Genomic DNA, 27,707 nt, shown 5'->3' with positions numbered 1-27,707 from the left:
CTGAAGTTACACAGCTGCTTATTTTGTCTTCAGAGAGGAAGGACTTAGTCATCAGGAGCCCTGGATTACTAAATCAAACTCACATTTTTAGGAGGGGGGCACTTATGTATGTTAAATTGTCTTAAGTTATTAATCTTGCCTTAAATATTTTGGGAAATATGTGCCAAAGCTCTGTGCTAAAGTCTGGCCCTGTAAACCAAAATGAGTTCAACATCAAATTAACTGAGTTGCATACTTCAAAACCAAAGAGAATCCTGGAAAGCGCTACCTCCATTTCCTTAATAATCAAGCCATATTCTTTTTAAATCTCCAAAATCCTAGATATGTAAAATACAGAATTAAATCCAGTCCTCAAAAAATTAAGTTCTATTTCCAAAGACATAAAATTCTAGCAAAATGGAAACAACACAAAAATAAACTTTAAAATGTTAATAATGACCACCAGAGAATCTAGTCCCCTGCCTGCCATGTACCCTGTTTCAGGGCCTCCAAATTTAACAGAATGGCCAACTCTAAATCCACTTTAACAGTACCACAGAGACCAAAACTTAACAGGCAAGTAAACTGTTCTTAAGTAACAAACATGCTTTGCAAACTTTTTTTTTGTTTGGACCAACGCGCCATAAACTAAAACACAATTACTGAAATAAGCATCAAATTCCATCCTAACCAACGTCTGACATCACACTCAACTAGTCTGTAAGGCAGCACGTGTACCTCTTCACACACAGCACAAACTGACATACCGACTTCGGTATGACTTTTCAATTCCACTGGTGACAGAAAAGTATATTAGTGACTTACAAGTTTCTCCCTAGCTCTCAAGTCCACTTATTTCAAGTCTTAGGATGAAAACTCGTGACACACGGGAAATAAAGGGACAAAGGCAATGGCCAAGGGATGTCAAGCAGAAGCTTGCAGTAGGACCCGAGCCGTTCTGCATCCCTTCCCCGAGCATCTCCAGGATTGTCCTACCTAAACACTTTATGTAAACGTGGGGCTTGTGACTCAAGCCTCCAGCCCCAGTAGGTGGAGAGAAGTTTCCTCGCCTCGGCTGCACATGGTTTGCAGAAGTTTGGCTGGAGCAGCGCGGAGCCTGGGTGGGAGCGGCAGTGTAGTTAGTGCTGCAGGCGGCGGCGGCGGCGGCGGCAGAGCAGCAGGAGGCGGAGGCGGGCGGGGGGAGGGGAGGCGGCTGGGGGGGCGGAGGGGGCTCTTGCCGCCACTGCTCTCTCGCCGCCTCTCCCCCCCGGCGGGAGCCGCTCTCAGCCTCTTTGCACTAGTCGCTCCGCTCTCTCGGTCATGTGACCTTAACGTAACCGGACAGGAAAAGCCCCGCCGCCGCCGCCGCCGCCGCGCCGGAGACACCGACCGCGGCGGCAGCAGCAGCAGCAGCAGCAGCGAGAGGCAGAGGCGGCGGCGGCGGGGAGAGCACGGCCAAGGCTGCCCAGCGGTGCCTCCTCCACACCCCCCGCCGCAGCAGCACCGGCGACAGGTAAGCGCGCAACGCCTCCACCTCCCGGGGCCGGTGCCCACGTGCCGCCCCCAGCCCAGGCTCCGGGAAGGCGGAGGGGGGGCGGGGGCCACCGGAGCTCGCAAACGGTTCCGGCACCAACGGTGGCAACAAAGACGACGAATGACCCCCGTCCCGGGGCTCCGGGTGAAGGCAGGCGAGGGCCCGGACCACACGGGGACCCAGTTCTGGGAAGCGAGGGCAGGGGCGCCCCGCGGGGGTGGTGGCGGCTGCGCCTGGCGCCGGGGCTCTGGCCGCCTGACAAAACCATCCCCCGGAGCCAGGCGGCGGCGAGTCGGCGGCGGCTCCATCCGGGGCTTTGCGGGAGGGGGAGGGGACGGAAGCCGAGAGGGCGGGCGGCGGATCGGAGGGAGGGAGGGAGGAAGGGGAGGGGGGCGATTCGCGTTCCGTTCCCCGTTGCCGGTCCCTCCCTTCTCGCCGCCACCGCGAAGTGCGTCCCGAGCAGCGGCGGCCGGTGAGCGTCCCGCGCTGGAGCCCTGAGAGGCAGGCCCGTCAGGTGCGTAATCCTTCCGACGCCTCGCCGCCTCCTGCTGCTGCCGCTGCTGCTTCTTCGGCGGCAAGGCCGCGAGCTGCGGAAGTGGGTTTGGGGGAGGGGAGCGGAGAGGGAGGGGGAGGGGAGGGATCCGGTCCGACCGGAGCAGGCCCGGCCTCTCTGGCGCTTCTCCCAGCTGCAGCGGCTCCTACAGCTGCTGCCGCTACTGCTGCGGCTCCGCCTCCCCGCTCGCGGGCGGGGGCGCGCACGCGCGCTTCCGGCCTCCTCGGGTCTCGCGCTGTCTTCGGCTCTCGCGCGCGCTCTTCCCCTCGCCCTGTCTGACCACCCCCCGCCCCCGGCGCCGGAGCTGTTGCGCCAGCCGGGGCGTTGCGCACGGCGTAGGCGTCGGCATTGTGTTAAACTCCGCGGGACTTGGGGCGAGCGCGCGCGCGCACGCGGGACTGAGGGAAGCGGAGAGCGTGCGGCGCGGCCGGAGTGCGTCGCCCCCCCTCCTCCTCCCAGCCCCTCGGGGATGGGGGCGGGGCCGGGATGCGCGGAGCCCCGGCCCGCCGGGCCCCTGCCGGTCTGGCCGGCCACGCCCCCGGCCGGGCCCCCGCCCCCCGGGACGGGGCGGGGCGAGGCAGGACAGGGCGGGCGTTGGGCCGCTTGCCTGCGGGCGGAGGAGGGATGTAGGCCTCCCTGGGCGCCGCCCGGGTGGACCGCTGCGGCCCGGGCCGCGGGTGTGGGCACGCTGGGCCGGCAGCCTTCGGCTTCCGCTCCGCTGCCGATCTGCGCCTCCGCGGAGGCCGAGCTTAGCTCGGAGCTGCGCTGTGGTTTCTGGCTGCTTTGCGGTGGGGCGTGGGCCGGCGTCCGTGCCGCACCCCAGGCCGGCGCGGCCCTCACACCCCGGAGGGCTCCGAGAAGGGGAGGCTGGGGGCGCGGAGGCTGCTTCCCGGGCCCAGGGCGTTTTTCCGTTGAAACGGAACCCCCAAACCATCGATATTTAAACAGGCTGCAAAGAGATCTGATAATACAGAGGTGCTTAGGAAGCAAGGTTTTTGTCGCATTTAGCTGGTAGTGAAGGGGGGGCGATAAGAAAGCAAGGGTAGCTGAGCAGGCAAGAGAACGGGCAGGGTGAAAAGGCCTAAGCCATTTACTGCACGAACTTCCAACTGCTGAACTAATGATGCCTTAGGGAATTAATTCCCCACCCCACCCCCCCGCCCCGCCACCGGCTGCACTGTTCATTTGCTCTTCATCAAATACAATGGGCCCACTTAGTGTATGAGTCTCAGTTCTATTCATTCTCATAGGTAATTGTTTCAGTAAAATACAGCATAAAAAAGGTCAGAATTACTGGCTCACACAGAACTTAGGGGTGCTCAGGGTTCCTTTAAATGGGCTGCCCTGTCCTTTTTAGGACAGACCTCCATGTAGACCCTGACGGAACCCTGCACTAGCATTTTAGTTGGAGAGGCCTGAAACTTTAATAGAAAATCAGAATTAAGACATTTTAAATGCTCATTTCTGTGATTTATTACAAACCAACATTAACTGTTAAAGTAGATTTTATTTTGCATTTTAAATAACCTTGGTGTATATCCAGGGTGTTTTCAAACTGTTGAAAGGTAATTTTTAAGAAAAAAGTTCCACATTCCTTTAACCTGGGCATTTCTCAATAAATTGGTGGTTTATAGAAGTTTATTTTCTAGCCAAAGAATTGACCTGTTATTGACACCACGGTAAGATCTCAAGGTACAACTTAACACCGGTGGTAGTGCCTGCCACAGATAGTAGTTGAGGAATCCTTTAAAGGGTGGCAGATAAACCACCCTTGAAGCTTTGTTGTAATGTATAGTCCAGCCACTTGCCAGTTTTAAAGCTTCTCTCAAAGAGGGTGTAACTAAGTGGTGCTCTGCAAACTTCCACTGAAATAATCCAGCAGCAGAGTAAACCCGAGGCATGTTTTAGGCCACAGAATAAAAGTTGCCACAGTGACATTTTCTTTTTTATCATAATGATTAATATGAACTTTGCACTGTCCTCAAAGATCTGCGCTTTTGTAATATAAAAATTATATAAAATATAAAATTTTATTCACCTTAACCCTCAAAGAAGGTGCTCCTTGTAAACACTGCATGTCCTGTGTACGGGGATATGCTTTCTCTGGCTTGAGAATTCCTGACATGGAGGTAGAAAGTGAAGGAAGCCTTCAAGGCTGATATGTGGCATTGGCTTGGGAATGGCTCTGGAGTTGGAGACTCTTCTGCCATCTCTTCTTAACTGTCTTGGTGCTTCATCCCTAGACCCACTGACCTTTTCCTGAAGTAACTTTGAAATGTTGAGCAAGTGGTGTGGTTCCAGCCTGCCACGGTGAAAGAAGAACTGCTGGTCTGCTGGAGACTACCATAAATTTCAGAAGGCACATGGCCAAAATGGGAATTTATTACTTTTCCTACTTCCTTATGGTTGCAAAGCATGACTAAAAACCTAAAAGGGAATTGAGAATTTTTATTTTCCTGAAAAAAATAAACTGTAAACATTCTAAGCATTAGAACATTTTCTAAACCTTTTTTATGCCCGTTATAATTTTATTAGCAAATTAAACTTAAATAATTAAAATATTACTGTGAGTCAATAGTAAGAGTCAGTGTTTTACAGTGCTAATATGCCAATACAGGATGAAGTCAGTAGCCATAGAGTACTTACCAGGAGTTGGCAGTCCAAGACCGTTTAGGACCATTTTTTTCTATGTTATAAGGCCAAGTTAGAGGCTTTATTTATGCTCAAATACATAATTCCCAGTTCACATGAATGAGGAGGTACGCATCATATGACTCTCTCACTTCAAGAAAGCTCAGTGTGCAAAGACAGGAATTTGTAAAGCATTTTTAGGTACCTGAGTACTTACAAAACAGCTCTTTTTTACAGAGGTACAGTCCCTTTAAATTGTGTGCCCACCTAAGTTCTGCATCAAGCAAGGATGAACTATCAGAATCATCTGAGAACAGTTTCAAAGTGTATTTGTGTTCTACATCACGCCTATCTGCTTAAATTCTCTGAGCCCCAAAGTGATTCTGAACAGGGGTTGTCTTAAGTGTGGTCTACACACTCTTCTGAGTCTCCAGGACCCCTTCAGGGTTCCATGAGGTCAAAACAATTTTCATAATAATGGTAAGATGTTATTGAACTTCTTAGCTGTTGACAGAATGTGTCAACATTGGAAAGATCTGCTGCATAGCTCACTGAGCTGACATTTTCCAGTGACCAATGGGTGATGTTCAAAAAAACCATGCATGGGTAAAAGATCCTTTCAAAGTGCAAGATAGAGCAATGAATTTTACTGTAAGAGAGTAGGAAAATTTCATTCGTTATGTACTTTTAGATCATACTGCTAACCTTTAAGAAACTACGACTTGTCAAGTTTTGATCTATTATCAAAGAATATCCACAATTACCTGGAAAAGCTATTAATATATTTCTCCAACTACATATGTGGGTGAGGTTAGATTTTCTTCAATACTCAACCAAAACAGTTATCACAACAAAGTAAATGGAGGAATAAATGCAGAATCCCATTGTCTTCTTTTTTTTTTTTTTAAGATTTTATTTATTTATTTGAGAAAGAGAGAATGAGACAGAGCACATGAGAGGGAGAGGGTCAGCGGGAGAAGCAGACTCCCTGCCGAGCAGGGAGCCCGATGCGGGACTCGATCCCGGGACTCCAGGATCATGACCTGAGCTGAAGGCAGTCGCTTAACCAACTGAGCCACCCAGGCGCCCCCCCATTGTCTTCTATTAAAGAGATTTGTAAAAATAGCAAATTAGATTAGGTTTTAAATTTTGCTGTGTGATCATATGTAGCTTTCCTTAAAGTTGATTATAGCATAATGCCTTTAGAATTATCACTTTAATATCAACTCCATTAGCCATAAATCTCTGACTTGGTTCTCCTTGACACAAACTGTCCCGGAACTGCCTCCTTCTGACCTTCACTTAGAAATTAAAAAATAATTCCAAAGTTAACATCAGCAGTCTGTAATTGAAAAGACAATCTCTTACAAATCCAATGGTTTTCAAAGTCAAAATATGTGCTGTTGATTAGTTTATGTCCCACCTTTTTCTAATTACTATGGAAAAGGATTGACTAATGTTAAGAACAATACACCAACCTGTCACCACAACTAATTAAGACACATATCCTAGCTTTGAGATACAATTTAAAAACATTAAAATTCAAATGACCAGCCTCATTCAGGTTTACTTTATAGGCCCTAAATATTAATTATTAATAATACTAATTGAAAAAGCACTTTTTTTCATCCTGGTAAGTGGTCTGAACTACTTGAAAGAATCAATCTTACTTGTGGGTAGTGCTTTTTCTGTTACTGATGTGTACTGTGCATTACAGTATTCATTTATGCTTCACTTAAATAAAATTAAGGACCTTAGAGGACCCTTTTAGTGCCCTAGAAATGGGTCGTCTAAGTGGTATTTGGTATCTTAGGAGAGCTATTATCTTTAAAAAGTGAGTCATCAATTCCCAAAAGCTGTTTTGGTCTCCCCTTCTTATACTGAAAATGTAGGAGGAAGTTGGATTGTCAAAATATAATGTGATTATATATATATATATGTCCCATTCAACTGCACGTCCAAAAGATGAGTAACTTACACATAAGGATCAGCGCCACCGGGTGCCTGGGTGGCTCTATTGGTTAAGCGACTGCCTTCAGCTCAGGTCATGATCCTGGAGTCCCGGGATCGAGTCCCGCATCGGGCTCCCTGCTCGGCGGGGAGTCTGCTTCGTCCTCTGACCCTATCCCCTCTCAGGTGTTCTCTCTCATTCTCTCTCTCTCAAATAAATAAATAAAATCTTAAAAAAAAAAAAAAAAAAGGATCAGTGCCACCTGTGCTGTGACCTCTTGCCATCTAGGCACTACCGCTTTATCAGTGTGGGAAACAGTGGTGAAGCATTAAATAATCCAAACGGTCATTTACATTTAGCTCCGAAAAGTGTTTTTTACGTATTTCAACATGTCTCCCACGGTCTCTGAATTTGCTTAGGTTAAAAAAAACAAAACTTTGTACGCACATACATGCATAAAGAAGGCATTCTATGAAAACCCACTTTTGGGGCGCCTGGGTGGCTCAGTCGTTAAGCGTCTGCCTTCGGCTCAGGTCATGATCCCAGGTCCTGGGCTTGAGCCCCGCATCGGGCTCCCTGCTCGGCGGGAAGCCTGCTTCTCCCTCTCCCACTGCCCCTGCTTGTGTTCCCTCTCTCGCTGTGTCTCTCTCTGTCAAATAAATAAATAAAATCTTTAAAAAAAAAAAAAGAAAACCCACTTCTAAGAATTGCCTCCTCTCAGGATGCCTGGCCGGTTCATTCCATAGAGCATGCAACTCTTGATCTCTGGGGTGTGAGTTCTAGCCCCATGTTGCGTATAGAGATTACTTAAAAATAAAATCTTAAGGAAAAAAAAAAAAGACTTCCCCTCTCCCATCTCTATTTTCCTTCAGTTCCTTTCTGCTTACTATTCTGATTTAAGAGTGACAAATGATTTTTTTTTAAAGATTATTTATTTATTTATTTGACAGACAGAGACACAGCGAGAGAGGGAACACAAGCAGGGGGAGTGGGAGAGGGAGCAGCAGGCTTCCCGCGGAGCAGGGAGCCCGATTCGGGGCTCAATCCCAGGACCCGGGATCATGACCTGAGCTAAAGGCCTAACAACTGAGCCACCCAGGCGCTGCAAGACAAATGATTTTTTTTTAATTTAGTTTAGCTTTTTGGGGTTTTGTTTTGTTTTGTTTTTAAAGATTTTATTTATTTATTTGACAGAGAGAGACACAGCGAGAGAGGGAGTACAAGCAGGGGGAGTGGGAGAGGGAGAAGCAGGCTTCCCGCTGAGCAGGGAGCCCAATGCGGGGCTCGATCCCAGGACCTGGAATCATGACCTGAGCCGAAGGCAGACGCTTAACGACTGAGCCACCCAGGCGCCCCGCTTTTGGGGTTTTTTTAACGTCCCATTTGTAGTTTTAAATGGTTGGGGGCTTTATATAGGTCTTCCGTTTCTTGTCAAGATTTCATGTCAGCCCTCCGTGACTCGGATTACTAGAACTCTGGGGACTGATCTATGGAGCCAGGTAGTGCAGAGGGAAGTGTGTGAAATTTACACCCAGAAGACCAGAGTTCAATTGACTCCTGTTTACAGTTGTAACCTCTCTGAACTATCATGTAGTGATTTCAGGTTGGAGTCAGATACACCAGGCTTCTCCCAAGACTCTCTGACATAAATCCCAGTGGGGACTCAGGAGCTCCAGACCAATATAACCACGGTACTGCACACCTTTACTTGGTTTCTCAAAAGTATCCCTGTCCCAGCATGTCCGAACATAACCTCCTGATCTTCCCCACCAAGCTGGCTTTTTGCCTGTGTTCCCTCTCTTGGCGGGAATCCCCATGATCTTTCTAGTTAAACAAACGAGAAATCTAGTAGGAGTTATCTTGGACACACTGATTTCCCCCACCCTCCTCCATCTAATTCACCACCCAGCTCTGTTGAGTTTTTATCTTCTAACTACCTTTCAGATCCCATCCCTCTCGCTCTGTCGCGATAGCCACCACCCACTCTTGTCATCTCTCTTCTAGACCCCAGAAAGGTCGCCCCTCTCACCACTTCGGCAGGTCTGCCGTCACCTGCCTCTTCACTCCCCGGTCAAATTTGGTTAGCTCTGCAGTGCAGCCATCTTATCGCTCACCCTGCAAAATCCCCTCTGGTGGCTCCCGTTGTTTTTCAGATATGGACCAAAATCCTTAAGAAGACCTGAGTCTCCACCTTCGCCTCGCCTCATTCTTTTCCAGCTCTTTGACCTTCAGTCACATGGACCTTCTCCCAGTTCCTCAGCGGCGTATTGCTCCTGCCTATCTTAGGGCCTTTGCAGATGCTGTCCCCGCAGCCTGAAATACTCCATCTTTGCCCAGTTCACTCTTCTCATTCTTCAAATATCTGCTTAACTGGCATTTTCTCACAAAAGCCTTCCTTGACCTCCAACCCCAAAATTAGACCCTAGTTTCATGACCTCATAGTTCCTTGTATTTTTCTTCACATTATAAATTTGTGTGCTTGTGTGATTCTACCCTTGAACTCTGTACTCTGCATACCATTGTAAACACTGTGCCTGGCACCTCGGAAAGCTCTCAACAAATGCCTGACTACTTCCCAGGTCGACTTCTTAAGCGCTGGACTACATGTGGGCAAGTTACTTAACTTCCTAAGTCTAGTAGATTTCTTCTGGAAAGAGCACAGTTGGTCCTTGGCACATAATAAGTGGTCATTTATTATTAATGCTGTGGTTATTAATATTATAATTAATATTAAAGAGTGACAAAATGATATACCATGGTATTATTGAGGATTAAATGAGTATAAAGAGTTACTGTAAAATATAAAGCACTATTCAAAACTTAATGAAGTTAGCATGAAGAAACATGGTGACATTTAAAAATCAAAAACTTCTTCCAAAATATAGCTCCCTTTAAACTGAGGTGAATTTTTTAGGTTAATCTAGGATAAATAGAAATTGAACTCTTACCCCACATCACCCAGCTAGTCAGGGACCAAGAACTCAACATTCTTCTCTCTGAACATAGAGTTTTTAATTTTTTTAACAAATATTGAACACCAGACAATATGCTTGGTGTAAAATAAAGTAATAAATGATAAATAAGACTCAGGGCTGGCTTTCTGGAAGCATCAGACAGACACAGGTAAACTGGAGTGTTCACAGATGCTCCAGAGACCAGGAGAGCCTCCTAATCTGCAGAGGACAAGTTAGGGCTCGGGCTGGAGGAAAAGGGGAGGCAGTTAAGTGGTGGGTCCCTCTGGGAGTGGCATGTTTGAAGGTCCGGCATAGAGGTTCTAAGGCCCCATTCAAACAGGCCCCCACTCCTGACAGTGGGAGTAGAAATCGGGTGCTGGGCTCAGCTTTGAGAGTGCAGCCTCTGAGCAGTGAGTGTTGCGGACGGCTAGGAGCCCAAGAATGGCCTGGGCTTCAGGACCTTCTAGTTATAAAGAAAAATGCCCTCCTTCAGCTTATCTCAGTTCATCCGGCATTTCCAAAGTGAGTGAAATAACATCATTTTGTCTCCATTGTCATCAACATACTCAGATGAAACTGGGTTTTTGGTGATGCCTGGATTTCAGAACAAGTTGGTTACTTAATCACTTTGTGAAGATCATCAAATGGATAATCTTATATCAAGAAAACAATTAGGCACAACTTAATGTCATAAAGTAAAATTTTATGTTGTAATTTTTTTTTTGTATTTGGAAATTTTTCTTCCATATAATGAATATAGTGCCAACAGTCTTTCCTTTAGAAAAATATTCTGAACTTATGTCCTTTCTGTCCATTTACATTCAGAAGTCCCCATCCCTACTGGGTATGTGAATATTTTATGTCTTCTGTTGAAAAATAAAGAGGGACTGCTATCCTTTTGGACCCCTAGTTTCAAGGTTGGTTGGTTGGTTTTTAGTAGGTCTGTGAAATCCAAAAGTCTCAAACCATTAGTTTCATTCAGCATGAGAGCATGTTGTGCAGAGTTAGGCAGGGATTGGGCCATGCAGGACCGGGTAAACTGTGCTGAAAAATTTGGGTTTCATACTAAAGGAAGTAGGGAATCACAGGAGGATTTTAAGCAGGATCGTAACACCAGATTTGCCCTTTGGAAAGATCATTCTGGCTGTTTCGTGTGGATGGAGTCAAGAGCTAGAGCCGAAAACTGGAGAGATGAGTAGGGAGGCACAGCTCAGGTGTGGCGCTGGGATAAGGAGTTGACGTTGGTGGGCCATGAGTGACTGACTGAAGAATGAGGGAAGTGGGGCCCTGAAAGGAGGAATTGAGATTCCTGGGTTGGTCAGGAGATGGATGGTGGTGCCATGCACTCAGCTGGGGGTGCGGAAGGAAGGGGTTTGTGTCCGTGGCGTTTAGTGTCCTTTGGAGGAAATGGGGGTGAGGGGAAGGGGGATTTGAGTTGTTTTTCCTGTTCTGAGCTGAGGGGTCTGTGGGGTGGCCCAGTGGGAGTGGACTGGACCCCACAGAGAGTCCTCAGAATGAGAAGTAGGCTGTGGGCCAAAGGCAGGGGAACATCAGCAAAAGAGGAATCCCTGGCGGGGATCAAAATAGAACGGCCAGAGGTGAGAGAAAACCAGAGCACAGCGGCCTCGGAGCCTGAGGTAGTGTTTATGGAGCAGGAGGAAGGGCATTAAATGCCGCAGAGAGTTCCGAGCAAGCGCAGTCTGGGCGGCTGGGGAGCAGAGGTCCTCGGTGACCTTCCTGAGCCATCTCAGTGCACAGGGGCGGGAGAGGTGCGGCTTGTGAGCTGTGGATGGAGGCAGGAAGCAAAGAGCAGACCTCCATTTCCACAAAGGGGGGTGGCCTCGAGCAGAGCCCCCCATGAAGATGCTGCGGCCTCAGCCTTTTCAGCACACGCTGAGTGGAAACAGCTCTGAGGGGCCGTGATGAGGAAAGAAGATTTAGGAAAATGGGGTGCTGTCAGCTGGGCAGGGGTGGGGGGCACTGCCTGAGATGCCCTTCTCGTGGAATCCAGGCTGGGGACTCCCCCACCCCATTTTCTCGGACTCATTCACATGTGACAGACTCTGGGGCGGGGGGAGGGTTGTTCTGATTTTTCTCCCTGAGAAAGGTTTTTTGGGTGTCCAAAGTAAGATTTTTAAGAATTTATCTGTGCAGAGTTTTGTCTTCCCTGTGTGTCTTCCTTGCGTGAATTTTGAACATAAGACTCGTTCTTTCCATGTTTCCTCCTCTCATTTGGCTTTTTTCACATCCTTGAGACTCCTGTACCTGTGTTCTTCCCTCTCTATGTGAAAGACATGTTCAGTTTGTTTCCTATCCTAGATCAAATAGGAAATCTCTAAATCAAGATTCTAGACTAACTGGTAGACCCCCTTAAAAAAAGAAACATTTCAGTTTTTTTCATGGCTCCATTCTTATGGGCTGCAAAAAAATACTTACCTTAATCTGTTTATGGAATGAGAAGCAGCTCTACCTTTTGCTATAGCGAAGGAGGGTTTTCACTGTAAGAACAAAAACTTCAAAATCCTACAAAATACTGATAAGTTTGATGACATTACAACATAAAATTATATGTCAAAAATCTCTATAAAACAAAATCAAAAGAAAGCGCAAAAAACGTTAGCGACTTTTGTGATTAAAGGGCTCATGTTTATTATATACAAAGGGTTTTACAGATCGATAGGAAAAAGACAACCTGATAGAAAACCGGGCAGAGCTCATGAAGAGATACAAGAGGAAATGTAAATGATCAATAAACATAAAAATATACTTCCTCTCATCATTAAACCCTTAGAAGGTAAGAAAATGAGAATGGATTTGGCAAAGATTCCTTTAAGAAGTGGTAATACCCAGTGCTGGCAGAGTGTGGAGAAACCGGCGGGCGGGGGGGTGGGGGGGTTGGGGGGGAGGATGGATAGACAGTTCACGATTGTGTGTCCGTGATCGTTGAATGTCTTATCACAAATATATATGCTTAAAAGCAGCAATAAAAATAATGTTTCAGATTTGATTTTAAATACACTCGCGCATAGCACGTTCCAACAAATCAAACAACCCTGTTTAAATCTCACTTCTTGCGCTTACTGATTCTATCCTCATGGGCAAACTAGCTGACCTCTCAGCCTGTTTCCTCGTTTATAAAATCTGCATAGCAGTACCTCAGATAATTTAGTGTGCAGGTAAATGAATAACATACGGAAATGAACGGTCAGTGGTAAACACTCCATAAATAATAGCCACTCTTGTCATTGTCATCAAGGAATAAATGGTAATGTGTTATCATACTTGAAGCTGCTGTCAGTGAAGTGACACCCGGAGCTGCCTAAGCACATGGGGAACCTGCTCAGAGACAGCGCAGGAAAAAGCAGCGCATAGCAGGGTGCTCTCAGAGGATGTTACGCTTCCCTGTAGAAGGGGATAGCTCTTGATAGAAAACGTGAGACTGGACCTCCTCCATCCTTGCTTTGTGACTTGATTGGTCTCTCAAAGTATTACTCCATTTCATTCTTTTCTTTTAGGTCACACTTGTTAATTCTGAATCTGCCAGATCATACCTAGAACAGAAAGGAGAGTGGGGAGTTCAGTGCCAGCTGAGTAAGAATTGCCACGGGTCTGTTCTGTTTTGTTTTGTTTTTTTAAAGCTTATCGATAATGCATTCTCCACAGTAGCTTTCCCAGTTCTGCAGTTAATCATCATAGTTACCCATTTCTTTTTAAATCTGGCTATTTAGTTGATGTGTGGTGGGATTGTCTTTTTTTACTTTTTATTTTGAGATAACTATAAATATACATGCAGTTGCAAGAAATAATAGAGATCCCATAAAGCCCTTTACCGAGTTTCCTCTGATGGAAACTTCTTGCTAAACTGTAGTTCCACACCACAACCAGGGTGCAGCCGCTGATACAGTTGAGCTACAGAACGTTCCTATCACAAGGATCCCTCGTGTTGCCCTTCTGTAGCCAAACCCATTTCCCTCCTGCTCCCCTCACCCTCTATTACTAATCCTTTCTCTGCTCCTATGATTTTCGAGAATGTTATAGCCGAGGAGTCCTACAGTATGTGACCTTTGGGGATTGGCTTTTTTCACTCCGCAGAAAACACCCACCTTGCTGTGTACATGTATCAGGAGTTCATTTCTCCTTACTGGCTGTGTGGTTTCCTGTGGTGTGGGCATCCTACACCACTTAACTGTTCACTCCCTGAAGGACATCTGGGTTGTTTCTAGTCTTTGACTCGTAGGAATAAAGCTGCTGGGGATGTCCACACATAGGTTTCAGTGTGAACGTAAGTTTTCATTCTCTGGGATGAATGTCCATGATCCCTGTTGCTGGATGATATGGTAGTTGCATATGGAGTTTTTTAAGAAACTGCTGTTTTCCAGAGTGGCTGCACCACTTTACCTTTTCCACAGCCGTGTTTGAGCAGTCTAGTTCGTTGGCATCCTTGCTAGCATCTGGTGTTGCCGTTATTTTTTACTTTGGTCATCTTGATAGGTATATAATGAAATCTCGGTGTGGTTTTAATTTGCTTTTCCCCAGCCGCCAACGAGGTTGAAGTTCTTTCCAAGTCTTTATTCACCATCTGCATAGCCTTTGTGGTGAAATGTATCTTCAAGTCCATTGCCTATTGTCTAATTATATTTTTTTTTCCCTGTTGGATTTTGAGAATTCTTTATATATCCTGTTTACCTGTCCTCTGTCAAAGGTTTGCAAAGGTTTCCAAATATTTTCTCCTGGTCTTTAGCTTATCTTTTCATCCTCTTTTTTTTTTTTTTTTTTAAGATTTTATTTATTTATTTATTTGAGACAGAATGAGAGACAGAGAGCATGAGAGGGAGGAGGGTCAGAGGGAGAAGCAGACTCCCTGCCGAGCAGGGAGCCCGATGCGGGACTCGATCCCGGGACTCCAGGATCATGACCTGAGCCGAAGGCAGTCGCTTAACCAACTGAGCCACCCAGGCGCCCTCTTTTGATCCTCTTAACAGGCTCTTTCACAGAACAAAAATTTTTAATTTTGATGAAATCCAACTTACCAGTTTCTCCTTTATGGATTATACTTTTGATGTTCAGTATAAAAGCTCTGTATCTAACCCTAGATCCCTAAGATTTTTCTCCCACTTTTCCCCCAGAAGTTATAGTTTGGTGTTTACCTTTGAGTCTATGATTCATTTTGAATTAATTCTTATATAAGGTATGAAACTTTGGTGAAGTGCTTTTTTTTGTTGTTTTTTGCCTAATGGGAGGACGGTTGATCTAGCACCATTTGTTGAAAAGATTGTTCTTCCTCCACTGAATTGCTTTTGTGCCTTTGTTGACCATTAATTACGCATATTTATGTGGGTCTACTTCTGGGTTCTCAAGCTGTATCATTGGTCTGTATGTTTATCCCTTTGACAAGACCACGCTGTCTTGAATACTGTACCTATTTGATGCATCTTGAAATCAGACTGATTTGTCCCACTTTAATATTCTTTTTAAAAATTATTTTAGCTATTCTGGTTTCTTTGGCTTTACATTATACATTTTAGGATAGTCCTGTCTATATCTACAAAAAAATCTTGCGAGAATTTTGATAAGAATTTTGTCAAACCTATATATTGACTTGGGAAAAATTTATGTTTTTACTATGTTGAATTTTCCTAACCATAAATACAATATATCTTTCCATTTCTTTAGATATTCTTTGATTTCTTTCTTCCGCGTTTTAGTCTTCAACATACAAGTCCTATACATGTTTTGTTAGATTGACAACATATAATGTATTTCAGTATTTTGAGTGATTGTAAGTATTATATTTCTAATTTCAGTGTCCACAAGTTCAAAGTTAGTATACAGAATTGAAATTGACTTTTACATGTTTATCTTAGAGCCTCCCTGTGGTGTTGCCAAACTCATTTGTTAGTTCTAGGAGTTTTTGTAGATTCCTTGGGATGTTCTAGGTAACAACCATGTCATCTGGAAATAGCAACAGTTGTAGTTCTTTCTTTCCTGTCTTTATGCCTTTTATTTCCTTTCTTGCTTTATTGCACGAACTTGAACTTCCAGTACTATGTTCAGTAGTGAGAGTGGGCCTCCTTGCCTTGTTCACAATCTCAGAAAGCGTTCGCTCTTGATAACATTGAGTCTACTGTTAAGTATAATGCTGATCTGTGTGTAGTGGGCTGTTATAAATGCTCTTTGTGGGAAAGGAGCAGTCTACTGATTTGATGCACGTCTCCTTCAGAGGTAGTTCCCCTACTATATGGATGATTCAGGCCGAGTGGTTGGCTAGGGTAGAGTGGGAGAATGAAGACCTTAGAATTTGGAGTCAGAACATTCCAATTTAAATTTTGGCTCCCCTATCTTCGAGCTAGATGGCCTGGGCACATTATTCACACCTCTCAAAGCCCACTTCCTCGTCCACAAAAGAGGGAGAAGAGCACCATCCTGCTTCCTCCGAGAGCGCAGGTGTCCAGGGGAGCCCTGTCCACACAGCGGGAGCTGGAAAATTGCCTTCACCCTGCCCTGCTGTGGCCCCACCCCAGCACGTTGATTTACTGATCTCTATGGAAGATTTGACGACTTCTGATAGCTACATCATTAGAATTTGCATTTGGAGTCCTAATCTAAAAGATTAACCGCTCTGGGGACGTTTGCTGTCTGGAGCGCAGACAGCCGAGTTCATTCCACGGCTCGGCGCGTCCCCTCACCATCTGTGTCAGCTTGGGCAGACCGTGTCACCCCCTGAGGCCACGGTAAATGCCATCATCCGTGAAGCGGGAGTGAAGACAGAGCAGCAGACTCACAGGGCTGCTGTGGAGGTTGAATGAGTGAATTGGTGTCACGTTGTTGGCATGACGTGTTAGCTGCGGTCATTACTATGCGTGACTGTAACGGACACGTACTTACTTGTGAATCACCTTTCTTAAAAAAAACATTGTTTGCTTTGCAGATTTTTTAAAAAATGGATTTGGCCAACCATGGACTTATTCTCCTGCAACAGTTAAACGCTCAGCGAGAGTTTGGTTTCCTGTGTGACTGCACGGTTGCCATCGGCGATGTGTACTTCAAGGCACACAAATCAGTTCTTGCTTCATTCTCCAATTACTTTAAGATGTTGTTTGTCCATCAGACCAGGTAACGAACGTGGTTGATAATAACCTAATGACTGTAGACGCTGAACTTCCCAGGCCTCTTCCCCTCCGAACCCGCTCTTAGCCCATCCAGACCGTGGGGCTCCCCTCCTCTCCCTGGAATCCTAGGCCCCTGGGCTCCCAGTTTTCCCTCGTGACCTCACTCTCCCCCTTTGCCCATCTTGGTTACTTCCATGGACCTTCGAGCCCCCAGCAGCCCCTCCACGCCCAGTACCCTGGCTAGGTGTCCCCCCCCAACAGCAGGATGGGCAGTGGCCTCCTGAATCCCTTCCTCCCACTCCTCCAGCCCCAGCCCCCCGGACTCCCCGCACTCCTTTCCCTATTTGTATCCTTATCTGTCGGTCTAATGAGAAGCTTGAGGGTATCAGTTCCCCAGTTTCCTTCTTTTCTCTCTTAAAACATCTCAATCCCAGTATCTTGGCTTGATCTTTCCGTCCCATCTCGGAGAAAAGCACCCTCGATGTCTAAGAAGAAATGATCTTCCTCCAACTCTCGGGCTGTGGATCCGACCTCTTACTCCTTGTTCTGTACTTTTCACTGCCCCCCCCCGCCGCCACCCCCGGCCAGCGCCCGAGGCTGAAGGAGCCATGCTCCCCTGCCACCCTGACGGTGGTGTCTACCCCAGCTTCTCCTCGGTCTCACCTAAAAGGTGTTCAGAGGGCGAGCCACAGCCTTGCTGGAGCTCCCCGCACCGCACCCCCTGACCTCGCCTCTCTGGTGGCCCTGTGGCCTGTGCTCCATCTCCACTGAAATCACTTCTCAAAGGGCACCTCTTCATCGAAACCTCGGCTCTTCTCAGCCTCTGGCATCCTTGTCCTTGTCAGCACTTGCTCCCGCTTGCTTCCTCTTTTTAAGGGCCGTCGTCTGCACTTTGATGATGCAGAACGTTCCCTGTTTTCCTGCCCTCGGCGCAGGAGCCTTCTGAGAGTCTGCTGAGTTTTGGTCTTGAGCTTTCCGTGCTTCTTTCCATGTGCACTCTTCTGAGGGGGGCTTGTTTCTCCTGGATTTGGCCTCCACTGGAAACCCTAAGTTTACAGCTCTGAGCTTGACCTTTCTCTGTGTCCAGGACTCTGCTTCCCAAGGCTGCGAGGCTGGCTGCCCGAGGGGTAGAGTCGAGTATCCGCGGGTCTGAAGCGGAATTAGGCCTTCCCAGGTCCTTCCCTCGCTTCCCTGTTCATCTCCAAGTAACCTGCACTTAAAACCGCTCTAAAACCCCATTCTCTCAGTCCCCAAATCATGTTTCTCTCACAGTCCCTTTTGCATTAGCCCTTTCCTTCCCCTTCTTACTTCCTCCCATTTCCTAATCATTCCTGTCAGATGAATATTCCTAAACAGCGCTTTGATTGTAGGATACCTTTGATCAGAAACCTACTCTGTGGTGTTACTCCTTTGATCAGAAACCTAGAGGATATCCATTGCATGTCAACACAGCACACAGATTCCTACTTCTCTTTCAAGGCCCCGCAGGCTGGCAGCCTGACCTCCACCCTGCTTGGCCACCGCGCCCCCTCGGCCCAGCCCCTGAGCCCAGCTCCCCCGTCACCTCTTCCGTGACCCCTCCCCACAGTAATCCAAAGCCATCTCTTCCTCTCTCACATTTCACGGCAAGATCTGCACATTTTCCCTGTGTTGTTCTTGGCGGACTTATCTCCCCTCCTCATTTGTAAGTTTCCTGAGGGCAGAGACCGGGTTGGACCAAGCTTTGTGGACGCCCCAGTGTATAGGTCAGGTATTTGTACATAATTTAAGCCACTTGTTAAGTGTCTGGAGGAGCAGAATGGGTGAAGAAGAGGAATAATGGCAAGCAGAGGTTGCTTTGTCTTGCGACACTAAGGCTGTTCCCTTTTACCTCATTGTCAGAGACTGACTTAGAAGTTTCAACACAATGAGTTAACTTGTCTTGAAAGCGGGAAGATTTTCATTTTGAGGAGTAAAAGAATACAGTTTAATGAATTTTAAATAGATGCAAGAAACTTAAGTGGAGAGCCGTTAAATGCCTTTGTAAAAAGGACGCGTGGTTATCTGTGTAGATCGGAGTCCCAAGTGTTACTGGGCTGGAGGCAGCACGCGTCATTTCTCTTTGAGACAAAGCAAACCCGGGGCAAAGGCCAGAGGCAGGCTTTTGAGCCAGCGCCTTTTTTGCAAGGCACTGTGAACTGCCACCTGATGACCCCAAAGGTGGGCTGAGAATACAGTGTTTTCACACTTGGTTTGAGTGTTTTGCCTGTAGTACCACTAGATGTCTCTGTCTCCTGCACCGCACACTAAGTGGTTAAGCTTTAAATCTTGTAGGGCTGCAAACACAGAGCTCCCCAAACTGCAGAGAGGCAGGTTCGGCTCAGCACAACCTTCTGAATGAGGCCGAACATTGTTTAAAATTAATTATGTCCCCAGTTCTTTAAGCCACTCTTTGACTTTGAGATTCTAGCGAAGGAAAGAGCAAACCTGCAAATTACTGCAAAAGTTTGTACGAAGGGCTTGTGGCAGTGCTGAAACCGTATTTTTCCTGTACAAGTGTTGTCTCAAGCAGACACCTACAAATCAAAGCATGCAGGTGTAATTTTCTCGTGGAGAGCTATGTCCTTCCAGAAGGACTTGGAAATGACCAAAGTCCGGCCCATAGTGAGCAGAGAGGTCTAGCTGCCTGGGAGGGAAAGCAGTCAAGGATGGAAATTGCTGGAATGTGACCTAAGGAACTTTTTTAAATAGCTTTTTTTTTTTTAAGTGTTTCTATGTGTATATGGGTGCATGTGTTCTTCCGCTTTAAGAAAAAAAAAATTAAAATCAAGAAATCAAGATAATTGGTTTCTGGGAACCTCCCAGGGCCCTAGGCGCTGGCCTTAAATCGGAGAGACTTGCTGCCTCCCTTTCCCTGGTGGTTTCTCACCAGCCCCGTGGGTCCCTTTGGAATCCTTCTCCCTCCAGCCTGGCGGAGTCTCCCAGCCCCATTTATTCTTTGCCTTCGGAGATTGCACACAGTTCTTTAAAACCTGAGTTCTTGTCTGCTCAGTCACCACCCATCACTGGCAGGGGACAGAGGACAACCTGTACAATAACAAATGAGGGAAAATCATAAAACTTACAACAAAATTTTGATGGGAAGGGGCCCTGCTTGGTACTCACTGCTCACAGATGCTTAAAAAACACAGCCCTCCTTGGGATTTTCGGCCCTTCTCTTCTCTTTCTGGGAGGCAGAGGGGGGCTCACTGTCCCTTCTGCCTAGAGGAACATTCCCTCCCAGCAGAACAAAGGTGCCCTGTGATCTCCTGGGAGTACTTCATATCTCTGAAGGCCTATGGTTTCCCAGTTCTCTGTTTTGGAGGTGATTGTTTACATGATTCAAGTATTCTTCACCACACATGATCCCTGAATAATGAACTTCCCTAGGGTTTTGAATATTGAACTTCCCTAGAGCCCCTTAAATGCATTCTGGTGTACACAGAGTATTATTGGCACTCACCCTGTGCTTGAAGGGAAGACCACCTGTAACTGCATTCCTCTTTAAAGGAATATAAAGAGAGGACTGTAAAAAGATTCCAAAGGAAGATGAGTGATCTGTCTTTTTAAAAAATAGAGTCACAGAAGCTCTGTTCTTTCTGCCATCAAAGTGCTGCTCGTTTTTATGCATAATCTTTATTCTTTGACTTCCATACTTCGTAGGCAGACATTTTTCACATGATTATTTGTATGCAGTCATCTTGAAATATACACACATTGATGGCAAGACAGGAATTAGTCAGATCTGTTCTGTCACAAATGCTATTAAAGTCACTCTTTTAAAAAATAGAATAAAATGTTAAATTTGGAAGAGCAAGGGATACTGTTAACTTTTTTAGCATATCGGAAAATATTTATCGATAAGATAAACAGCAAAAGGAGACAAAAAGTTGTAATAGTAAGAAGTGGTATAATCAAAAATGATTGTAAATTCTAAGAACCTAATTAAATAACTGATCCATTTTAAAAAATGATTATACATTCTAAAGGCATTCAAGGAAGCTGTCTTTGAAACTGCATTGTCTGTAGAATATATTCACTCAGTGGACGATAGCACATAACTCATACTATATAGATACAATCATTGCTTTCTAATGATGCATTAGAATTTCTGTCATTAGTTGATGGTTTAGGAAGAATTCTTTGGGACTTCTTGATTAAAGCTGCTTGATCAGAATGATGTTTCTGGAATGAGGCAGACACTAGCGTCTAAAAGTTAGAAAATCAGCTGCTTTAGGTGCCTCAGATAAATCACTTGACTTTTGGGGATCTCAGTTTCCAGATCTGTCAAATGGGAACAATCCAGATCTGCCTTAACTACTACACAGGATCATTTTCATGCTCTAAACAATTTTGGTGTCATGGGTTTGGAATGAGAGCGAGAATTTAAATCCCTCTTACGAATTCTGATACTGAGCAAGGCATGAATCTCTTTGAGCCTCAATCCCTCATCTGTAAAATGAGAATTAATGGCAATTTAATGAGCTCATGGCTGTAAAGGCCCGCTGTAGTTCTGTTGATGGTGGTGGTATTTACATTTGGTAAGGAAGGGAGTTGTCCTGGAACCGCTTTTTAATGCAGTCTAGCAATACTGGGAAGGTGATCTGACTGCATTAGAGCTAGAATGTTCCTCCATACCTTCCTGCAGGAGATAGATCAGAGAGTTCAGAGCACCAACAGAATTAGGTTTTATTTTTCTCTCACTTTTGTCTTGCGGCTCTTAGCGCTTGTTCATACTAGTCCAGCCACCCCCCCCCCCACCCCCGTGTCATTTTACAAATGAAGAAGCTTTCTCAGCAGGTAGATTGTTTGATTTGCCTTAAAAGATCTCCTGCTGAGCTCCGGATGGCATTGGGTCAATAGAAAATCATAGACTTTTAGCCAAAGATCTGCCAGGTCAACGGTTCTTAACCATGACTGGGTCACGGCCGCTTTCAGACTGATAAGCAATAGATTCTCTGCACAAAACACCGAATTCTTTTTATAGAACTCGTGCAGTTCTATCTAAAAATACAAGATGATAGAATTTCACGTAGACTATGAGGAGGAAAACTGCTGCAAGAGTCTAGGAGTTAAGATGTCATATTTGCTTAACATGAACCTTTTCCTTCTCGGTCCCTGAAAATATATTTATTGTATCTCTCTGTTCTTAATACAGTTAAATTACATAGCTCCCAGTTATCTCCCCTGAGTGTTCCATTTCACGAAACACTAACAGTAAGAAACAGGAAATGCTCTTGTTTCATTTGCCTTTAAAAAGTGGCCCGTTTTTTTCTTCAGCGGTCATGTTCTCATCGGAGACGTGGGTTGCCGTTTACTTACAGATTGTTCACTTGTTTCTTCCAGTGAGTGTGTCCGTTTGAAACCAACTGACATACAGCCAGATATTTTCAGCTATCTCTTGCATTTGATGTACACTGGCAAGATGGCACCTCAGCTGATTGATCCTGTTCGATTAGAGCAGGGGATCAAGTTCCTGCACGCCTACCCACTGATCCAGGAAGCCAGCCTGGCCAGCCAAGGAGCCTTTTCTCATCCCGACCAAGTCTTCCCCCTGGCCTCCTCCCTGTATGGCATTCAGATTGCGGATCACCAGTTGAGGCAAGCCACCAAGCTGGCCTCGGCCCCCGAGAAGCTCGGGCGGGAACCCCGGCCACAGCCGCCCAGGATGAGCCAGGAGCAGGTGCCTGAGGCCTCCCAGCTCTCGCAGCTGACTTCAAACCTGGCCCAGGTGACTCGGACGCACCTGACTCCCTCGGACCCCCTGCAGACCTCACTGTCTCCAGAACTCGTTTCCACTCCCGTGCCCCCCCCCTCCGCCCGGCGAGGAGACCAACCTGGAAGCCTCTTCCTCGGACGAGCAGCCGGCACCCCTCACCATAGCCCACGTCAAGCCGAGCATCATGAAGAGGAACGGGAGCTTCCCGAAGTACTACGCCTGCCACCTGTGCGGCCGGCGCTTCACGCTGCGGAGCAGTTTGCGGGAACACCTGCAGATCCACACGGGGGTCCCGTTCACGGCCGGCCAGCCGGGAGAGAGCCGGGCGCCCCTGTCTCTCTGTAGCAACGCGGCCGACCTGGGGAAGGACGCCATGGAGGTGCCCGAGGCCGGGATGGTCAGCGACAGCGAGCTGCCGCACATCTCCGACTCCCCCATCATCGACGGGCGACAGCACTCGGAGACGCCGCCGCCCTCCGACATCGCGGACATCGACAACCTGGAGCAGGCCGACCAGGAGCGCGAGGTCAAGCGGCGCAAGTACGAGTGCACCATCTGCGGCCGCAAGTTCATCCAGAAGAGCCACTGGCGGGAGCACATGTACATCCACACGGGCAAGCCCTTCAAATGCAGCACGTGCGACAAGAGCTTTTGCAGGGCCAACCAGGCGGCGCGGCACGTGTGCCTCAATCAGAGCATCGACACCTACACCATGGTGGACAAGCAGACTCTGGAGCTCTGCACCTTTGAGGAAGGCAGCCAGATGGACAACATGTTGGTCCAGACCAACAAACCCTACAAATGCAACTTGTGTGACAAAACATTCTCGACTCCCAATGAGGTGGTTAAACATTCGTGCCAAAACCAGCACTCGGACGTTTTCGCCCTGGACGAGGGGCGGGCCATTCTCCTGGGCAGCGGGGACTCCGAAGTCACGGAACCTGACCACCCGGTGTTAGCTTCCATCAAAAAGGAACAGGAAACAGTGTTGTTAGACTGAATGTGACTTTCCTTTTTAAACACTGTCATTTTTACAGAGACTGTCTCCTATCTCGCTCTCCGCCCCCCCCCCCCCCCCCAATTCAGAACTGTAGTTCTCCGTGGCATGATACAAACAGGTCCCCGGCCCCTCTGTCCCCCCCCGCCCCCTCCCTGTCCCCAGCCCTTCCTCCGCAAAGGCTTTGTGCATTACAAACCTGGAACATATTTACTTCCAGTCAGGGGACATTGGAAAGATAATGGTCAGTAGTACTTATAAACTCAAATAGATTTTGAGACGTTTTAGATTATTTAAAAGCCTACTTGGAACTAATGAAGGGTATGTAACAAAACAAAACAAAACAACTAGAATGCGATTTGGTAAGCTAAAATTATGACTTTCCCTGGGTAATAAGTCTTCCTTCTCAGAAAATGGCAGAAAAGACAGCATGCTTCTTAGAGATACCGCTGGGCTCTGTACTATGCAAAATCTAGAAGGTGTGGGGAAACTTGAAACCCAAGCAAATGTTCTTAGTATTTATCCTCCAGGTCTTATTTCAGAATGCGTCCTTTGAGATTATGTCCAGTCAAGAAAAATCATTCGTTAAGAAATCTACTTGAACAAAACACAAAAGAGAAAAAGTAATAATGTGATGGCAATCTTAATTTTTGGATAAAACATGACAAAGCTGTGAGTTTGTGTGTTTGTAAGAGAAAATGTGTGGATATTTGCGATTAACAGGTGTATTAACGCACATGCCTTATCAAATTGCTGGCTTCTTTCAAAGTTGAACAAGAACAAAATTCTCTGTTTTAGTTTCTGATAAATCTGTTGGTTGTTTTCAAAATCAGATTTGAAAGTACTATCCTATAGATTGTCTTTCTGAATAGAAAACGACATGCCATTCCAGCAGCTGCCAGTGTTAAATTTGTTTTAGCACCGGCTGGCTGCTTTAAATCAGTGTACGTATGCAGGAAGGTGCATCTCAGAGGGGAGGTTGTGAGCAGAGCATGTAGTAACTTTAATGACTTTAAACGTTAATGCTGATAGTTTACTGGCAACATTCATTGAAGCATCAAAAATGGCAGAGAAAAATCAGGACAAAAAAACCTAATTGCTGTTTGGGGAAAAAACTTGATTTTGATGTTTCATCTCCACCTTTTTTTTTTTCTTTCTTTAAACACCTGAAATTTTCCTCCATTGGCCTGAAAGCAGTAAAACGTGTCCATTAATCTTTCCTTGGGCCAGTAACAGAATAGTCTGACAGGACAGAACAAGAGCCAGAAATAAGGACTGAAGGGAAAAGGGAAGAACAGTTCTTAGCTGTGCTGTACGTATATGTTTAAAACTGAATATCCCGTCATCCTGTTTCATGTATAGTTGAGTTCTCAGATTTGTAAGTTTTTATACATACTTTCATTGAATAAACATTTAATTAAATGGGTGTTTTATTGTATCTGCGTATTACTCTGTCTACCCAAAAAGATGCCAGGAGGGGGACGTGGCCTGAGGAGGCATCTCCTTGCTGTACCCCTCCTTCTGTCTGCAGAACTTGGGGTGGGCGGGTCCCCTCACTTGAGTGGCATTTTTCACATCTGTACCATGAAGACCGCGGTACCGCTGGATCGTCAGATTGGGGGAATCAAATGAGGAATCTGTAGGAAGGTGCTATGGACAGTCCAAGCTTGGCCAGGAAGAGATCGGGAGGTCATCCTACCCGACTTTGTTTTACGAGGAAGAAAAGGTGTTTACCTAAAAATGACACAAAGTCGTGCTACATAAACCTAGACTCTTGAGTAGTGAGAGGTTTCCACCGATTTCATCTTTTTCGTAAAACTATATTCACTGAATCTCCCAATTTAAATGAGAGTCTTGTGCCAAATTAACTTCTCTGAGTATCTGGGGAAGGGAAATCCAGGCATGTCCCCGCTGCCCTCCACAGCACTCCCGGCAGCTATGAAGGGACCTGGGTCACGGCCAGAGGCTCTTAAAGAGCAGAAAGTCATGGGAATCACGAGGGATCTGGTGGGTGAGGAGAGAGGGCGAGGCTAAGATGCCAGCCGCAATTTGGTGGCGGGGGGAGGGCGGGAACTGTGTGGTCAGCTACTCATTATGGGTGGTCCAGGGGCTCTTACCGTTAGCTTGTGGTTACCTCCTCTTGTGACAGACCTGCCAGTCCTCCATACCCTAGGATGCTCGCTGGCTGTTTAATCACAAGAGGCTATAAATTTAACCATTCCTTCTTAATTTTTGATGGTCCCAATTTAAACAAGCTTTGGAAATTTCAGTTGATGGTGGGATCAGTCTGAACACCTAAGCTTCAGCATTAATTGGCGTTGTCACTCTCCATGTTTTAGCCCTTATTAACACCACTGCTCCTACCACTTTTCCATTCATAGGGAAAACAATGAAAAGTGACTCATTCGTTCAACAGATACAGCTAAAAAAGTTTGTAAAATACTGTAGGATTTTACTTTACCATGGGAAATACAGCTGTAATGGGAAGAAAGCCTTGCCATCAAAAGGTATTTGTTAATTATTCTCCAATAAAACTGGAAAATATATACATGTATATATAAAGTTGCTTTGGATAGTGATATAAGAATGGAGAGTGGAGTGGACCCCAAACATCCTCCTTTTTAAAGTCACAGGGGGGCACCTGGCCGGCTCAGTCAGTGGAGCATGTGACTGCTGATCTCGGGGTGGTAAGTTCGAGCCCCATGTTGGTTGTAGAGATTACTTAAAAATAAAATCTTAAAAAAAAAAAAGTCACAGAAACCAGCCACTATTGTTATTTGTAATTTCCCTCCCAAGAAAGGGAAAGAGCTGAGGCATGCAGAATGAGCCCTTCAGTTCAAAATGTCAGGCCTTGGTCACGCATTTCAAATAGGTAAAACACTGAATTGCTATGTTTAAAAAGATCGAGGCACTTAGGAGGATGGTCGGGGAGGATGGTGTGGGGGGGGCAGTGTGGGAGGAGCACTTTCTATGACTTGACTGGGAATTATAGTGGGGGACGGGGAGCCCTCTTCACTCATTCACTAGTAAGGAATGTTGAGACAAACTTACTTGTATGGAGAGTAGTTTATTGGAATGGAATGGAACTTGTTCTTGAGGTTGACTGCATTTTTTAGGACCATTTTCAAAGTCCTCAGAATACTTAAATTGCATTTTGCTTTGCTTTAGTTCTCCATTTTAGTCTGGAACAAATTATTGCTATCCATCATTGGCAAGTAAGCAAGATTTAGGCTTAGAAATCTTTGGGTAAATAAAAAACTAATTATCTTAAGATATAGGTCAACTAATCTGCCTCTTCTAGAGCTAGCTCCTTAAACACAACTGGAAGAACATCAACTAAACCGTTAACAGCTCTCTAAATAAAAAAGTAGACTCAGAATCTTTAATGTGAAAAAAAAATGGACCAGGATGAAATGATATTCTGTGGTTTAATTCTCCTTAAACCAAAATAATTCTGAACATAAAACATGGTTATTCTTGACCCAAGTTTGTGCTATTCTCTGGGAAATACATAATCACCTGCCCTGCCTAATTTCCTGGCCCTTATGAACATCGCTCCTTGTGAGGAAGCCATTGTCAACGGAAGGGCTGAGTGGGGGAACGTGAGATCCTCAACTGGGTGTCTGTGTGCTAGGTGCTTTCATTTACTCCCAATCATCCTGGCAGGCATGTGTCCGTTTTTATAAATGAGGAAATTGAGGCCCAAAGAAATTAAATAACCTCTCTGAGGTTATCCAGCCAAATAGAGACAGCCAGGATTTAAAACCCCATGTGGCTCCCTCAAAAAGCAATGCTCTTTCTACTCCCCCAGGGATGTTCTACACCCCACAGGCACCTTTGACCAGCCCTTGGCAATCGACAAGTCCTGTATTGTTGTAATTGACAAGCCTTTGATTCAGCAAAAGCAAGAAGTACAAGGCATGGATGGCTTTCCTTGCACATCTGACCTACTTTTTTGTATTTGGTTAGGTTTGTCCAAATTATATTAAGAAGGGGGGAAAAAAAGATATTTTCCCAAATGTGCAAACATAGGGTTAGAAGCAATTGCTGGGGAGAGGTGCCAGGCACAGGGAAGGGAGAGTTTTTTTACCTGTTAACCTATTTGTTCTGCTATTGAGGCAATTAACTTAAATCCGTTCTAAAACCTTATATTACAGCAGTGGTCCTACAACAAGCACATCAGAATCTCCTGGAGGGCTTGATAAAACAGACTGTCAGGGGGGCGCCTGGGTGGCTCAGTCGGTTAAGCGACTGCCTTCGGC

At 46.0% G+C, this 27,707-nt stretch overlaps 1 protein-coding gene across 1 annotated transcript; it reads left to right on the top strand.

Annotated features, from left to right (window-relative positions):
* Window positions 1–1,303: 1,303 nt before the first annotated feature.
* On the top strand, window positions 1,304–24,871 carry ZBTB2 (zinc finger and BTB domain containing 2). Its single transcript, XM_045865749.3, is given in 4 exon segments — window positions 1,304–1,492; window positions 16,531–16,715; window positions 22,076–22,535; window positions 22,537–24,871. Coding segments are annotated over 3 exon segments (1,545 nt in total). The 5' UTR covers window positions 1,304–1,492; window positions 16,531–16,542; the 3' UTR covers window positions 23,449–24,871.
* Window positions 24,872–27,707: the final 2,836 nt, after the last annotated feature.

Source organism: Mirounga angustirostris, unplaced genomic scaffold, assembly GCF_029215605.1.
Source record: "Mirounga angustirostris isolate CCGP_5_RB_7025 unplaced genomic scaffold, mMirAng1.0.hap1 SCAF_8, whole genome shotgun sequence".
In the NCBI taxonomy this organism is placed as follows: Eukaryota; Metazoa; Chordata; class Mammalia; order Carnivora; family Phocidae; genus Mirounga; species Mirounga angustirostris.
Note: the sequence above shows the minus strand (reverse complement) of the source record. Positions and strands in the feature narration are given on the sequence as shown.